At 42.4% G+C, this 17,277-nt stretch overlaps 1 protein-coding gene across 2 annotated transcripts in view; it reads left to right on the top strand.

The window, feature by feature from the left end:
- The window catches only part of Gucy2c (guanylate cyclase 2C), a 98,076-nt gene that overhangs the window by 47,492 nt on the left and 33,307 nt on the right, over positions 1-17,277 (top strand). For both annotated transcript variants that reach the window (XM_004626086.2, XM_023709592.1), the window contains 5 exons: positions 7,022-7,103; positions 10,004-10,109; positions 15,149-15,211; positions 15,795-15,866; positions 16,308-16,412. In XM_004626086.2, the coding sequence (XP_004626143.1) occupies positions 7,022-7,103; positions 10,004-10,109; positions 15,149-15,211; positions 15,795-15,866; positions 16,308-16,412 (428 nt within the window). The remainder of the gene's footprint in view (positions 1-7,021; positions 7,104-10,003; positions 10,110-15,148; positions 15,212-15,794; positions 15,867-16,307; positions 16,413-17,277) is intronic.

Raw genomic sequence — 17,277 nt, 5'->3', positions numbered from 1 at the left:
TGTATGCAGTGTGTTGATTATTGAAACTGTCCTACCAATTTGATTTGAAACTGTCTCATTGCTATTTGTTTATCAATAAAATTATGGAAAAAAAGGCATTAGTAATTTATTAAAGCAAAAAGGCTAGGGATGAACAGCAGTGATTGATGTTCTAAGTTGGCGCCAGGCATATTGGGGTTGGGGACCAACTCTGCGTAGCCACCCCTCCAGGAAAGTCTGTCTGCCCATGTGCTACAAGGTTGCTTTCCCATTTGTTCCCCAGTGCATCAGTATTACCCCTAGCGACCATGCTTGTGGCAGTCTTATTGCTTGATCATAGTTTTGTACGTCCATCCTGTCATTTGCCACGGGATCAACGCTGCCCAAGGGACTGTGCTTGTTCATGATCTTGTTGATTGGTCATGGTTCCGTCCTAACTTAAGCCCACCTCATATTGCAGTTTTGCTCAGTAAATCAACCTTGAGAAGCAGGGTTGGTGGGCAGCCCACTTTCTGGGGCTCCTTCTGTCCCTCTCAAACAAAAGCTTGCTTTCTCTCAATAAATTTGTCCTACTCTAATATATATATATATATATATATATATTATATTATAATATATATATGGAGAGAGAGAGCGAGAGAGAGAGAGACAGACAGACAGACAGAGAGACAGAGAGACAGAGGGACAGAGAGACAGAGAGAGAGACAGAGAGAGACAGAGACAGAAACAGATAGAGACAGAGAGGAGGAGGGGTATGAATTTGTATTTTTCTTTTTTTTACTATGATTTTTGTTTATTTTATATATGAAACAACAAGGGAAATGACAAAATGGAATTTTACACACTATCAGCATACTAGGATATTATTATATATATTTTTATACATATTGTCTTCCAACTTCCATTCATGTGCATATTGGCTGCATAATTCCAATCCCAACATAGATAATATCTTGCTTTGTGATCATTTTTTAAATTAATTTTATTGAGAAACAAACAGCAATAGGACAGTTTCAAAATTGATTAATAGGATAGTTTCAATAATTACTACATTGCATATTGTTGTCTTCGTAGTGGCTATTCAAAGTACAAGATGCGGATATGACATTTTGTCCAAACACTATTAGTATAAATCTTTCTTCTCATTGAATTAAGAGAAAGGAGCTGTGTATCTATCCTATTTGTATATACAGATACAAAATGGCCCTTTATTTATATCCCCTTTATTGTTTAGTTTTGTCAGGGAAGGGTATTCCATTGCCATTTGTAGGTGCATGAAGCATTTTTCTTTTAAAGCAGAAAACAACCCACATCTGACTTCAATTTTATTATCACTATACTTTAGCTTGAATTTTTTATTTTTTAATTTTTTTTGGTGGAACTTGGGATTGAACTCAGACCCTTACACTTGCCGGGGAAGCACTTATTCCACTGAGCCATTCCCCAGCACTAGCTTGAATTTTTTAAACAGACTTTATTATCCCTGGAAGCATCTTCAAGTTTCCAAGTTATAGATCAGACTTGAATTCTGAAGTGTATTTCTTTTCTCATGGACGGCTGAAACTCTACTTTTCCTTTCATAACTTTCTGATGTAATTTTGGTTTCCTTCTTCTACTGATGGCCGTCGGTGACATTGTGTATTTTTAATGCCTTTAAAGTCTCTAAGTGTTTGATTATAGAATAGAAGCTCGGCAGTTGTAAAACGGTGACCTTGTCAAAAGCAACCCTTGAGAACTCTCCTTATTTACTTAAAAGAAATAATTCATATTATGTACCACAGAGACATTCTAGCACCCTGGGCTACATCAACCCATCTGTAAGTAGAAACCTCCACCAGAGCCTTTCAAATTATTTAACAGTTATTACCTTTAGCTTTATACTTTGTAGTAAAACAACTCAGTCTTCGAAATAGTATATAAATAAGGTATGCCTGGCCACTACCTGTGCACACAACTGCCAACGGAGTAACAGAGCCTTTTATCTGGGTGATAAATCAGTGCAGCCTCTTCACTCATTGAAAAAGGATTTACTTAGCATCAAACATTGTCCTAATTGTCTGGGACACAACCACAGAGACAGTGCCCATTTGGTTTCTGTCCTCATCTAGACCTTCATCATCTGTTTCTTGTTTCTCCCTCCAAACCAACGCACAGGGCCACCGAAGGGAAACCCGAGTGCTCCCTGGGCCTCGCCAGCATCTCCGGCGGTGGCTCCCCTCCACCAAATGAGGTCCAGATGGCTTTAGATAGCACCTGACCTTCATTATCCCCCACCTCTCCAGCCTTATCTCCCGTCCTACTCCAAGTTCCTTCCCCACTCTCTCAGCTTCCTCCTACTAGAGAGAGTTGTTAGCTTCACGCAGCTTTGTCCCTCCTCAAGCTCCACCTTTTGCTTAGAATTGCGTATTCCCAGGCGCAATTGGTAAATATCCACTCATCTTCAAAATTCAACTTGTATTGCATATTTCTAAGCTGCTTTCTTAGCATCCCGGGTTATTAATCTTGCTTTTACCCTATTCGACATCAAGTACGGCATCATGTGTTCAGTTTCACACCTTTTGTCCCATATGGTTTATAAGTATAGGAATCATTGTCTGTTGCTATCTCCAACCCAACGCAGTGCCTTGGAACCACTGAATGAATGAATGAATATATTTTCACACAGGACTCCAGAGCTCATATACAATGTGTAAATTTTAGCTGTATATGACTAATATACAAATACAACAAATAGTTGTATTTTAGTATTTCTCTTTTTTTTGAAGTCGGGTTTTCTTCCTTGTATTAAATTAGGAGATTTAAAGGAGTACCTTCAAACTATGTCTCATGACCTTACCGGGTCATCCTGCATTTATTGTGCGAAGGCGAAGAGACTGCAATGACCTCAGTCGCCAACAGAGGGCAGAAGAAGCTTAATCTTAGAACTACTGTGCTGCTGAGACTTGCTTGAGCAAAACTAAACAAGGGTGCTGAATTTAAAACTGCTGTATTTAGATGGCATGTGTTATGTTTAAATAGTCCATGTAAACTACACATAGAGTCTAGTGCAGTTAGATGCTCATTCAGTAGAAGGCAGACAGGGATCGAGATAGTTGGAAGGGTCACCCCACTTCCTGCAACTCACGCGCGAGCCTAGGAAATGTGCACTTTTAGGGAGCTGTGTGTGCAACCATCCACACCGTTGAATTCGAATGACTTACACACTCTCTTGCTTTGTGTGTGTGTGTGTGGGGGGGTGATGGTGGTGAGTGAGCAACGGTAATGATAGTGACAGAAGTGATGATGTTGGTTACAAATTCACCATCGACCCGTGTGCCCACAGTGCACCTCGAACTCCAAAGGTATGTGTTTACTTTTTCCCAAATGAGAAGACAAATTCACAGCTCACATTTGCTTTTCACGTTTTTCTTTAAATTTATTTAATACTGGGTCTTACTATGCAGCTCAGACTCATGATCCTCCTGTCCCAGCCTCCGCAGCGCTGGGATTACAGCGCCACCATGTCCGGTTTCGGCGGCCACTCAGCATGGGGATCTGGCCTGGGTCCTTTGCTTGCTGGGCAGGCGCTTAGACTACCGAGCTATCTCCCCAGCCCACAGCTCTCATTTTTATTGTTGATTTTTTTTTTCCTTTTAGCACAAAACAGGTAATCAAAGGCAAAGTCACGTGGTAGTAAAATAGAAAGCCGTCAGTGCCCCCGTATAGACAGTCCTGCAATAATTACCCCAAGCTAAACCTAGTTCCTCATTAGAGGGTTAAGTCATTACAAGAACAAAGTTCAACAAAAGAAGAATTTAAAAAATCATATGACATACGCGACAAGTCTAATGGCATCTGAGGTTTTTTGTTGTTGTTTTTAATATGAGTTTATGTGTTTTAATATTTGGGCATCTTCTCCTTGTCTCTTCTCAGGAAAGCGGGCAGGCCCAAGCTTTTATTCGGCTATTTCTTTCATTCAGCCCCTTAGCTTTGGTTTCTTTACTAGGTGCCAAGCCAAAGGACTACGTCCGTGCAGAGTCTTTGCATTGGTAGCGTGATAAGAAATCAGTGAGGTGAGGGTGGGGTGCTGCCTAATAAACAGAGCCTGCTACCGCCTCTTCAGGAGCACCTTTGCTGGTTATCCTTTTAGCAATGAAAAATCCATGCATGTGTATTTCAAGCCTAGGGGTAGGAACGCTCACGACAGAAAACAAGTATGGCCGACCTTCCCGTGTGCACCACTGGTCTCTTGGTCACTTTGGCTTTACTTATCTCTAAGTAACATGATTATGTTTTTCCTTCCTAAACTTTGGATGTTGCTTTTGTTGTTGTTTGTACTGATAAACAAAGCCTTAGTCCATCTTCAGTAGCCCTCTTTCTTTCTAGTAGTTTTATCTTTTGGTCAAGATATTTATCAGATAGGGCCGGCCAAATAGCTCAGTGGATTAAAGCAGATGTGTGTATGAGTGTGTGGGGTATTGATCCCTAGGCCTGCGGGCAGGCCTTGCCCCCCACCCTTGCTGAGATACCAATTGAGATACCTTTGTCATTTTTAATTAGTATGTATGGGTTTCTACTGCTGTCCTATCAACTATATATAAAGTATCTTTTTTTTTCCTCACTTTGTGAAATGAAATGATTAGGGCCCCATCCTTTGTTCTCTCCCCTTTTTGCCTCCCAAACTTTTATATATATTTTTCTATAATTTATAAAGATTTATAATATTTCTTTGATAAAAATATTTTAGTTCTTTCTAGTTTATGTGTAAATTGATTTTGTAAGTTTAAAACTAGTAAACACACTTGTTAATATTATGGCCCAAGTCTGAGAGTGGTGGCACATGCCTGTGATCCCAGCACTTTGGAAACTGAGGCAGGAGGATCTCTTTGTGGCCAGCCCAGGGTACAAAGTGAGTTCAAGGCCTGGCTGAACTGCAGTGAAACCTTGTTTCAAGAAGATTGTATATATGTAGTGACTTAGATATCTTTTCTGTAAGGCTAAATAGTATATGCATAACCTTTCCTTCTATATGACACCAATATCTCCATTTTGTAATAAAGAAAAAAGAGCCTCCTTTTTAAAAATTTTTAAATATTTATTATTTATTAATTTTAAAATTTCTAAATATTTATTCTAAATATTTAGAATCTAAATCTAGCCTTTAAATCAATCTACACTTTATTCTGTTTCAATTTTGGACTATTTCTTTCTTGAACATTTTTCCATAGAGTTTCTGATAAGGTGTTAGGTCTTTCAGTCTCTGTCTGTCTGTCTCTCTGTCTCTGTATCTCTGTCTCTGTCTCTCTCTCTCTCCCTCTCCCTCCCTCCTTCCCTCTTTCTTATAAGAAAAAATGTGTCTTCTTTAGCATTTTCCCATTATTTTCTAGTTTCTTATACATTTTACCTTTTGCTTGAAGTTAATTTTATTCCATTTTGAGCCCGCAGCTTCATAGTCCAACAGGAATCCACATAGACCCCATGGGGTTTGAGCGGCAACATCCTGTAGGGGGCAGTGTTGTGCCCTTCCTGCCTTCGCCCCAGGCCGTGGGCCTTTGGGGTCTTGGACCCTGCTGTGGTGTGCCCTTGGGTAGGGTCTGGTCATAAGCATTGAGCCATGGGAGAGCAGGAAGGGGGATGCTGGCAGCTGAGCCCAGAGAAGAAATTGTGCAAAACAAAAGACAGGGGTGTAATCTCCTCAGTTGGGGGTCCCCAAATTTCCTAAGAGAAGCACAAGTCCCCTGCAAGTCTCCCCTCACCCAGTCTCACCACTGTGGGGCTCACACAGCCACACTCTGGGCGCTAACTCTGTGCAAGCTTGTGTTGCCCCTGATGTCCAGTGAGGCTTACCTGCACACATTCACGTTACAGTGTTGGCCCTCCCCGTGGACTTGGGCCACCACACCGTTCTAGTGAAGACCCACATTGTCCCCCTTCTCTAAGTGAGAATAGAGATACCTTTGACTAGAAGAAGTCTGACCGCTCTTTAAGTTCTGGGAAAACCAAAGAAATACCAGCCTTCAGCCCTCTTGAGGTACTATCTGCCTCCACTTCTTGAAGGTGTATTTTCATTACTGGCAGCTGACCTTGGAGCTCTCCCAAGCATACTGCCCTTATTAATAAAAGTTAGCTTTCTTTACAGTGTGCGGTGCCGTAACCCACCAAGGAGCTTGCTAAGAGCTGCTGCTTTCTGAGCGAGTTCCGCTCTGTGGAGCTCCCATCAGATCTTCACAGGGAAGACGCAAGAGCCGAGACACAATGCGTCACAAATTCACTCCCCATCTAGGTTGACAAAAGTTTGTTGACATCCATATTTTCCTAGTTTCCACTTACTCTTTGTGAGTTTCTCTTCTTACTCCATCTCTCAGCCACTGTTTTAATGAAATTATAGTCATTGTTGACTTTGCCCAGTAGCCTAGAGAATCTGGGCAGAGCCAGCTGTCAACACTGCCATCTAATGTTCTGCGCTGACTTACTTTGTTTGCCATGTGTGTCCTTTGTTTTAGCCTTTTTGAGGCAGGGTCTCACTACACAAAGCAGTTGAGACTGGCTTTGAGCTCACTTTGTAGCCCAGGCAGGTCTTGAACTCGCAGTGATCCTCCTGCCTCCTGAATGCTGGGGTGAGAGTTGTCTGCCACCACACTCAGCTGTCCATGTGTGACTTGTATGTAAAAATGTCTATTGCTTCTCCGTGGGGTCTCTTCAGGTACAAGGTTTCAATGACACCAGGTAGACTTCCACCACCAAAATTACCTGTGTGCTGGAAACCACTTTCTGTTCTTGCAATATTTGGTTGTTCATGTTAGAAATAAAAGAGGCCCATAGGCTACAAGGAGAACTGAAATTAAACCACTTTCCCCCAGCAAATGCCAGATAAATTTCTTTGAGTCTGGGGACTCGGGACATCTATTACCCATGAAGAAGTTAATAAAAGATAATTATTTGTCAATAGGGGTCTCTTTTCCCTCTTTCACAATTATACTATATGACCTAAACTTTGGGTGCCCTTTTGTCTTCCCCATCAAAGATCCTGCTAACGTGGCACCTGTTGTCTTTCCTGCCGCAGGCCCGCAAATCCTGATGATCGCTGTCTTCACGCTCGCGGGGGCTGTGGTGCTGGTCCTGTTCATTGCTCTCCTGGTGCTGAGGTACCTCCGCTCCTCCCCTCAGGGCGCCGCCTTCAGAGAGGTGGAGGGTGGGGGAGGTCTGGCTTCTGTTGCCCACGTGTGCTTACAAAGCCACCCTTAGGCAGACCCGAGATCCTGAAGGCCTTCTGCATCAAAAACTATACTGGGGCAGGACATTACTGCGTGGGTGGGGCCACTAGAGCCTGGAGTCATAGGCTGAGACTCAAATCCCAGTTGTGTGACTTGCCAGCTGTGTGCACCTAAGCCTGTTGCTTAGCAACATAAGCAGGTTATTAGCTTCAGTTTTCTCCTCTGAGCTGCTAGGAGACTGCGTAGAGACTGATACATACTAAGCGTTACATAAATGAAAATAGTTATTTTCATTGTTTTATTGGTATGTTGTGCAAGATCTAGAAATCATTGCAGTACATAATACTTAGGCTAGCAGAAGATTTAGAAATCTTCAGTTGTAAATCAGTCTTACTACCGGGAGAGAAAAATTTACAGTCATATCACCCGGTAGTATGGAGAGCCAGAACTCAGGTTTTCTGACCATCAGTTCCATGCCTTTTCTATTTGAGTTTTCCTTATTAACTTGAGTAGAAACAGTATTTACTAAAAGATGTTTGTGGATTATGACACCACTTTCTTGCCTGTGTGTGTTACATACAGAACACAGCAGGTATGGTGGTGCATGCCTGTAACCCCAGCGCCCCAGGAAGCTGAGGCAGGAGGATCATAAGTTTCAACTCAGGCTACCCAACCTAGTGATTTAGTAAGACTCTATCTCAAAGTTAAAATATTTCTTAGAAAAAGATGGTTCAATCCCTAAGACCACACACACACAAAACACACACACACGCGCGCGTGCACACAAACAGATAAGCTACAGGCTATAATGTGGCCATTTAGACAAGAGTAAGCAGAACCCAGAATTTCACTTGGAAATGAAGTCCATGTGGACGTCATCTTAAGGTAGGAGCAAATGACAAGACACAAGTGACAGGTATTTCCCATTGTGTCTAAGCCTAGGAAGCAGAGATAGGGCTTTCTAATGGCTGGAGTCTCCAGAGGCAAACAAGTATTACTCATGTAACTTTACATTATGACAGCCCACTCAAGGAGTCGGTGAGTGATCTAGGAGTCATCTAATTCAGTGTGAATGGCAGTTGGTTATGTGGACCCCCAAGAGGCTCCTGGGGCACAAAGATGGCAGCCATCGCTGGCCTTGTGTTTTCCTCCTTGCCTGTAGATCTTTGGGTCATCATTGATCAATGTAAGCTGCTTTGTATGCAATTAATAGAGGAATTCTCAGAGTTAGATGGATGGACAGCAGAGTAACCATTGCTGGCCAAGGAATATTAAGAAAGACATATGAATGACCTAGAGAAGGTAAGCCGGAATTTGCCAAATGACTAAAAAGTGAAGGCAAGATCCAGAAGCGACAAATAGTTCAGTGGAAAAGGATACTGTTCCAGAACCAGACTCAAGGGAGTATGGGAATTTGGAGTGTGGCAGAGATGACGCTATAGCACAATTAGAACATGATGTTGGTACAGTAGCCTTTCTACACATAAAAAATAAAATTGAATCTCTACCCAAAGCAATATACAAAAGCATAGTTCATTCCATGTAGAGTTTTAAGTGTTAAAGACCTACATGTGAAAATCAAACCTCAAAATTTAGAAGAAATTAATAGGAAAGAGCTATATGATTTCAAGCTATATGTTTTTAAAAGTACATCTTAGTCAAGATGAAAAGAAAAGCCATAGAAGACAAAAAAACAGGCTCATAATAATATTAAAAATTTCCATATAGCAAAGTTAAAATAAACAGAAAATTGGAAGGTATTAACAATACAAAAGGACAAAGGATTTGTTTTACAGAACACATAAAGAACTCATATAAAACGATAAGAATAAGTAAAAGAAAAACTACACAATAAGAAAAAACTAGGTGGGCATGGTAGTGAACGCTTGTGATCCCAGCACTCAGGAGGCAAAGGCAAGAGTTCAAGGCCAGTGTAGGCTACATGGTGAACTCAAGGCTAGCCTGCACTACACAGCAAGAATGTGTCTCAAAAGAAAGGCGAGGAGGCTATGAGATAGCTCAGCAGACTAAGTGCCTGCCTAAGCAAGCACAGGGACCAGAGTTCGATCCCCAGCATCATATGTTGTGCCAGCCCCTCCCCCGGCACACTGAGCCAGCCAAAGAGACTGGGCGTGATGGCGCATGCCTATAATCCCAGCATTGGGGAGTCTGAAACAGGAAGATCACTATGAGTCCAAGCTGCATAGTGAGATCCTGTACCAAATACATTAAAAAAGAAAGAAGAAAAATGAACAAAATAATAGCTTTCTATGATTCTATAAAATTATGAGCAATATGAAACATTTTACACATATTAAAAAATGTGTGCCCCTCTAGGACTCAAAAATCCTCCTTCTGTACCATCTGAAAGAAAGGATTCAAAAAATTAAGAGCATTTTGTATGTTGGGACAAATTTTACTTTTCTCAATACTTTTCCATTTTCTCTAAACATTTCTTCAAAGCACAGATGCATAGGAATCTGGTGCATTGACTGGTAGTTTAAAATTTAATAATTTTTCTGCCTCTCAGATTATCATTTTGATATTTTTCCTTACTCCTTCCTGGCATCAGTTCAGATCCTTTATTTTAGTCAAAGACCTAGAAAAGTGACATGAAAACAGAGAAGACAAAAGCCTGTCAGGAGTCCTCTTGGTCTATTAGTGGCCAGCACCTTCCTGTGTGAGCACAGAGCCACAGCCCCGAGGTAGCCTTCCTCACCTTCCTCACGGCTACCCAAGGATTCCAGGCTCCACAGTTTCTCCTGGCATTTAGGAGCTGAATAGCACAGGTACTAATGAAAACCTATGGACTGACTCTATTCCTCTCACAGAAAATATAAAAGAGACAATGAGCTTCGTCAGAAAAAATGGTCCCACATCCCTCCTGAAAATATCTTTCCTCTGGAGACCAATGAGACTAACCATGTCAGCCTGAAGGTAAGGCCAGATTTTCCTGATGACTGGAGCAATTCTCCAGGTGTTTGACAAGACTTTGACAATAGGGAATGTGTTGAGCTTGTTTTAAATCCAAGGCTTCCATGTTCACTGCTTATCAGCGTCTTGTCTTTCTCTAGATTGTCCTAAATGCCAGTCAATTACCCAGTTAACACCTGAGTGGAGACTGAGATATGGTGAAACCCTTCTTAGCCTCTGACCTAGAAGAGAAAGCCATCTTTTCTAAACACAGCAGAGACTATTTTATTTTATCTCACACTATTAAAATAATTTACATTTTAAAGAAAATAAAAAGTAATAAAAAATTGGAAACAATGCAGAATTTCAAAAACCAAGATGATAGAAATTCAGCAATAGTTATATTATAGATTGTTGTCTTCAAAGTAGTTATTCAGATTACCAGATATAAGCATGTAAAATTGGTCAAAAAATAAATATTAACTGTTCTTTTCAATAAGCTGATGGAGGGCGCCAGTGAGATAGCTCAGAAGACTAAAGTGCCTGCTTAGGCAAGCTTAGGCAAGCACAGGGACCACAGTTTGATCCCTGGCACCACAACCCACGCCCAGCCCTGCCGTCAGGGCAGGCTGAGCTGACCAGAGTCTGGACGTAGTGGTGCGCGCCTATAATCCCAGCACTGGGGAGGCTGAGAGCAGGAGGATCACCATGAGTCTGAGCTGCATAGCAAGACCCTGCAACAACCAAATACATTAAAAAATAATAATAATAAAATAAATAATTTAAAAAAAAACTGATGGAAATTAGTAGTACAGGGGCTGGGGATGTATCTTAGTGGTACAGGGTCTGCCTGGCAAGCACAAGATGCTGAATTTGATTCGTAATACCAAAAAAAAAGAAAAGAAGAAAAGAAACTAATGAAGAAAAGAAACTAGTACTACTAGTACTACTTTTCTTTTTATTTTTCCAAGAAAGGCATTTACTGGGAATTTGTCCAGGAAACAATATAGGAATGTTTAGGACTTGTGAAATTCCCTGTACCTGGAACACTGATCACACCAAAGAGCTATCACTTACACTGATTACTGCTCAAGAAAGCAGTCCCCACATTCTCCCTGTGATGGTCAGCTTTCCTTCGCTATGACAAAATACTTGACAGAAACAACTTAAGAGAAAAAAGATTTACTGTGGCTCAGCTTCAAGGTCCCAGCCCATGCAGCTCCACTGCTTTACCTCTGTGGTGAGGCAGAAGGGTGTGATGAAGTTTACCTCAAGCAGAGAGAAAGGGAGAAAACAAGAGAGGAAGGAAGTGGGCACCAGTTGTGGTCCCCAAGGTTACGGCCCGTGGTCCACTTCCTTCAGCCAGGCGCCTCCTCCTGTCACCTTCACCTGCCAATAATGCCAGCACAGTGTGCTCACATCGGTGGGTTAATAATCCACAGAAGAAGCTAAAGCCCTCACATCCAGTCACTTCTTTAGTCCTCACCTCTTGATCGTGGGGATCAAGCTCTTGACACAAGCCCATGGGAGACCTCTTTGTATATAAACCATCACACTCCCTCACCTTGGAAATAAAATCAGTAACCAACATTATAAATGGCCTCCAAAGGGCTGGCAAGATAGCTCAGCAGACTAAGCACCTGACTGGCAAGCGCAGGGACTAAGGTTCGATTCCCAGCACCATATGCTGCTCTGGCCCCGCCCCTGGGTGCGCTGAGCTGGGGACTGAGTTACTGAGCACATAGTAAGCATCGGGCATGTCAACTCACTTCATCTTTCCCTGAGCCCCTGGGGTGACAGGGCTGGAGTTTCAGAAATGGAGCTACAATTCGAATTGAGTCAAAGTGTGAAGCCTGAGACCACCCCAATGACTCCCACACACGATAGTCATGAGGCTTTTGATACCAAAGCGGATCCAGAAGAACTGGATCACCTCCACCTACACAAGAAGGATAATGGGGATTCTGCACACAGGGCAGAGGGGGTAGGGCAGTATGCTTTGAGATGCCCCCACCCTGCACAAAAGCAGCAAACGAGAAGTTGCAGCGAACGTCGGCTTTATCTCGGAGCCTCTCCATCAACTGAGTCCCGCATGTTGCCTCTGATGCGCGGGTCCCTTCCCAGATCTATGTCGACTCACTCTTCCTTTCTCCAGAAGTGTTCTGCCCCCCAAAGTGGCCCTTTGGCTGCCCTGGGAGCCTCACACTTACATATTCTATTCCCAGAGCCCTGTCTCTCTCCGGCAACTGGCAGGGTGGAATTGATCCTGCAGGAACTTGCAGTAAGAGGCCACAGACTAGTACATATTTAAAGAGAAAACTTGCTGGCCTAAATAATTAACAAGAAATACTTAGTGTTAAAAGTTTCCCTCATCTGAGCATGATGTAATCAGTTGGATGCCTGGGATTGGCTGAAACGCAGCTAATTGTAATTATGTAAGTTATAGTTGTATTTGTTACATAGGAACTCAAAGTGGCTAATGGCTTGCTTGGCGTGCATGTGTGCATGCGTGTGTGTGTGTGTGTGTGTGTGTGCATCCCAGCACACACAATTTAAAGGGCAAGAGGTTTACGTGGATGACAGTTTCAGTCCAGAGCCAGCGGACTCCAAGGCAGAAGCAGGATAACCAGGGAGTACAGCAGCACAGAAGGTTCTCAAATTATGCAAGCCAGGAGGCAGAGAGAGCGGGAAGGAGGCAGGAATGAGGACACACATCCAAGTCATGAGCCCTCTCCAGCTGGGCCCACCTCTTAGCACATTCAGCTACTGAACTCACTGGTGCATGGACCCACCCAGAAGAACAGTGCCCACAGGACACAGTCTCCTTCCACACCCATGAGAAGCTGGGAGTCACATTAGATCTAAACCAAAACAATGCATGTAGGTTTTATGTTGGCAGTGTTTGGGGGAGGCCAAGTACTAGGGATTGAACCCAATGCTTTCACACTGAACTGTATCAACCAGCCCTTTCTTATTTTTTACATTCAGACAAGGTCTTGCTAAGTTACCTACTTGTGCCAGCTAGACTCAAATTTGCAATCCTCCCAACTCAGCCTCCCAGAGTGCTGGGACTACAAGTGTGCACTAGCACACTGGGCTTCTTCTCTGGTTTAACACTTGGAAAAGGCAAGGAGATTTTCCAGAGTGGAGCGCTCCTGTCTCTAGGATTGATACAGGACATAGTGACAGTGGAAGTTAAGATTGAGGCAACAGCATTAATTAGTAGGCCAAAAGCTTTAATTAAGAACAAACTGGAAAGGGGCTTTATCTTAAGAAGAAGAAAAAAAAAAAGAAAATTAAAAAAAAAAACAGTAGAAAAGTATGAAGACGAAATATAGGAAGTAAAGCCATGTTGTTAGGTTGAGCTGTGGGGGACTCAGGTCAATAATTTCTGACATTGCCAGTTAAACAGAAGACCCAATGCTATTATGGGCTACTGGACTCTTTTAGAATATTTTGCTGAGTTTACACACCTATAATATTCAACAACGGAACTTAAAAAAATGGGGTATGCCTATGAATGTCCATTTTGTATCTGTGTATTCAACGTGGTTGGGATAGATATATAATTGCATTCTCTTAATGAATAGAATGATTTGTTCTAATGGTGTTTGTAAGTAGGATCACAAGTCCGCATCTTGTACAGCAATTAACCACTAAGAAGAATATATGCAGTGTATTATTTGTTGAAACTGTACTTTCGATTTGATTTGAAACTGTCTCATTGCTATATGTTTATCAATAAAACTTTGAAAAGAAAAAAAAAGAAGAAAGCTGAAGGGGGCACTGGTTTGATGAAGGAGATGACTACTGGGCCATTAACAAAAGTATGGGTCTAGCTTTCATGGCACCACTGGAGTGGGCTAGGCACTGTAACATTCCGCTGGGCCTGATTGTGGCGTTTGTGAGACCCTTTCCTCATGTGTTAGGGTGTTCCTGCTAGTGCAAGCACTGAATCAGCAGCTAAGGTAGCCCTTAGAGATATATGGAGTCCCTACCTGTCCCTGTGATAACAGGGGATCTCCATACATGGCTAGCGAGGGAGGATGGAGAGAGAAAGATGTCTCCACTTTAGTGGGTAACAGGTCATGGACCTAGGCCTGGGAGTCCCTGTCTTCTGACCCTTGAAAGTCCACTTTTGAACATCCAGCTCCAAACCATTCTTCCGTGGATTCTGGAGACTTTCCCTAAATAGCAACATAAAAATTTTGTTCATTTAAGGACTTTATGTCTGCAGGTATCTCATTTAGGGCTTTGCTGATGTCAACATTTATTAATTTGCATTGTGCTGGGCAGGAACTAAACTTGGGATTTGATAGAATTTATTTCACTCACATTTTATGATGGACTTGTAAATTTTAACATAAATTTTTATGAGAATTGTATTGGAAGACACACTAGTCCCCAACCTTTACTCTATCTTTAGATCAGGACTAATTATCTGTCTGGTGAAGGGGTGTGTGTGTGTGTGTGTGTGTGTGTGTGTGTGTGTGTTCAATATTTAACAGCTTCAAAAAAAGTTTGCCAACATGTAGCTGTCATGAAATAGCATATGAAACTCCACATTATCACTTAATTTTGACAAATGAGATGATCTGATAACTCTGGGTTGAACCCAGATCTTCTGGTACCTACAACCCTAGATATCTTGTCATCTCATTTGCATTGCTAGTTGAGCTTTTAGGCATGAATTTGCAACTTAAATGCATATCATCTTTCTCCAGCATCCATCTCTGAGGCATCTGTTTAGCTGTAGGCAAGGATCCTCTGTAGGAGGAAACTGGGGAGAGAGGGAAGCAAAGATAACCCCTAGATGAAGTAGGGCTATGAGAGGAATGGAGGGACCCCTAGAATAATGCCAGGAGTGATGGGTACTGAGAAGTAAAATGTCACTGGGGTGAGAAGTAAGTACCAGGAGAAAAAGAACAAGTCAGTTGCAAGTACTTCTGGGAGTTTCCCAGCATGCCAGTGGGCAGACAGCAGACATAGCTGCTTTGACCTTTGGCTACCAGTGGACAGGGCAGTCATGAAGCTCAGGAATAACGAGTGTTTTCTTGTGCCAGATTGATGATGACAAGAGGCGAGATACAATCCAAAGACTGCGACAGTGCAAATACGACCAAAAGGTGATTATAGTACCCACCTTCTCTCTGAACTTTCAGGTGGGTGCATTCTGGGCCTCCTGACCTGCTGGTCATCACTCCAGCCTTGCAGTAGAGGGCAGAGGCAGTGCCCAACTTGCCCCCATGGGATGTGCTCTGAGCTTCACAGGGATGGTCAGGACCCTAAGCCAAGGACTTTCTATAAAACCTGTAATTCTAGGGAAGTAGGAGGACAAGTTGCATATTTTGAAGGGCTGGAATATAGGAAAGAAAGGAAATCTGAAAGAGATTCAGAGCACCCAGGGCAACCCTAGTAATTATATTTTGGGTTCTTCTTGAGGATCCCATATAGGGGTTTTGCTCCTTCCTTTCTGCCTCTATCCTTCCTTCCTTCGCTCTTTCCTTTCTTCTTTATATTTCCCTTGGTTATTCTACAAGAAACCCAGGCCTACTGTGTCCTAGGTGCTAGGCACTGGAGAAATAAACATTAAGCAAATACTGTCACTGCTCCAAAAAGCTTACAGTGTAATGGACATAAAAAAAATCCTAATGGGAATATAAGTAATTCAGTGCAACAACATCTCCTTAATTCAATTGGTCTTTGCAGCGAGTCATTCTCAGAGATCTCAAGCACAGCGATGGCAATTTCAGTGAGAAACAGAAGATAGAACTGAACAAGGTACGTGTCCCTTACTTCACACTTTTGAGAATTAGCTTCATTTTGTTTTCCCTAAGCACTGACCTTCTCAGTGGAGTACGGTTAATTATTATTATGAATGTTGACAGAGACACCCTCAGACTAAGAAATTGCTCCCTGTGACTTGGGTGGGATGAGGTTTGGTGACATGAGACAGTCTGGAAACCTGCCAGGGTGTCTTGGCTTATGGCCCTGACATTACTTGACAGTAGTTAGAGTCTGCAGGCAAGTCCCCCCACTGCCAAAGGGAAAGAGGTTGCACAAGATATAGTGCAGTGAGAAACAGCTACTGACATTCAGTTTACAAAGTGTAATCTATCTTCCCAAAGATCTCCAACAAAACATGTTTTATTTGCATGTGAATTTTTATGTTGATACCCTTTTCTGGCTGATTTGTTTATTTACATTCACCTATTCTCCTAGCTGCTTCAGAGTGACTATTACAACCTGACCAAGTTCTATGGCACCGTGAAGCTTGATACCAGGATCTTCGGGGTGATAGAGTACTGCGAGAGAGGGTCCCTCCGGGTAAGAAGCTGTGGGCATTTCTAGTTCCCTAAGTGGTCTGTTAGTTTTTAAAAGATGAACAGATGTGTTAGCCAGTTTCCATTGCTATGCCAAAATACTTGAGAATAGCAATTTAAAATGAGGGGGAAAAATTGGCTCATACTTTCAACCATGCTTGGTGACCCCATTGCTTCTGGGCCAGTGGTAAAGCCCAGCACCATGGAGAGCTGCTGCCCATCTCCTGACATCCGGGAAGCAGAGAGGAGGCAAGAACCAGAGAGGCAGGGCTGAGGACAAGATCTACAGAAGTAGATATGTCTGATACCTACTTCGGGTCTTTCAAAATTAGAAATATTTCCCACATGAGGCCTAGACCATGCTCTGATTAACTTAATGATACAGAAATTTTACAGTACCAGGCTGGTGAGATAGCTCAGCAGACTAGAGTTCCTACTTAGATAAACTTAGCCAAGTGCAGGGACCAGGGTTCTATCTGTCAGTACCATATGCCTTGCCAGCTCTACCCCCAGGGCAGGCTAAACTGGCCAGAGTCCAAGCAGGCCTAGTGGCGAATGCCTGTAATCCCAGTGCTAGGGGGGCTGATAGCAAGGGGAGCACCATGAGTCTGAGCTGTGTAAAGTGACCCTGCAAGAACCAAATAAATTTGAAAAAACAAATTTTACAATACCAGTTAATAGACTTGTCAAAGAGTTTCAAAGTGGTTTTTTAATTCCTAAAACTAAACTTTCTGGCAACATTTAGATGTATACCCATAGTGTTTCTTGACTGCCTTTCTTTCTTTCTTTCTTTCTTTCTTTCTTTCTTTCTTTCTTTCTTTCTTTCTTCTTTCTTTCTTTCTTTCTTTCTTTTCTCTGTCTCTGTCTCT

Source organism: Octodon degus, unplaced genomic scaffold (genome assembly GCF_000260255.1).
Source record: "Octodon degus isolate 3935 unplaced genomic scaffold, OctDeg1.0 scaffold00012, whole genome shotgun sequence".
Classification (NCBI taxonomy): domain Eukaryota; kingdom Metazoa; phylum Chordata; class Mammalia; order Rodentia; family Octodontidae; genus Octodon; species Octodon degus.
This window is presented reverse-complemented; position numbering and strand designations above follow the sequence as displayed.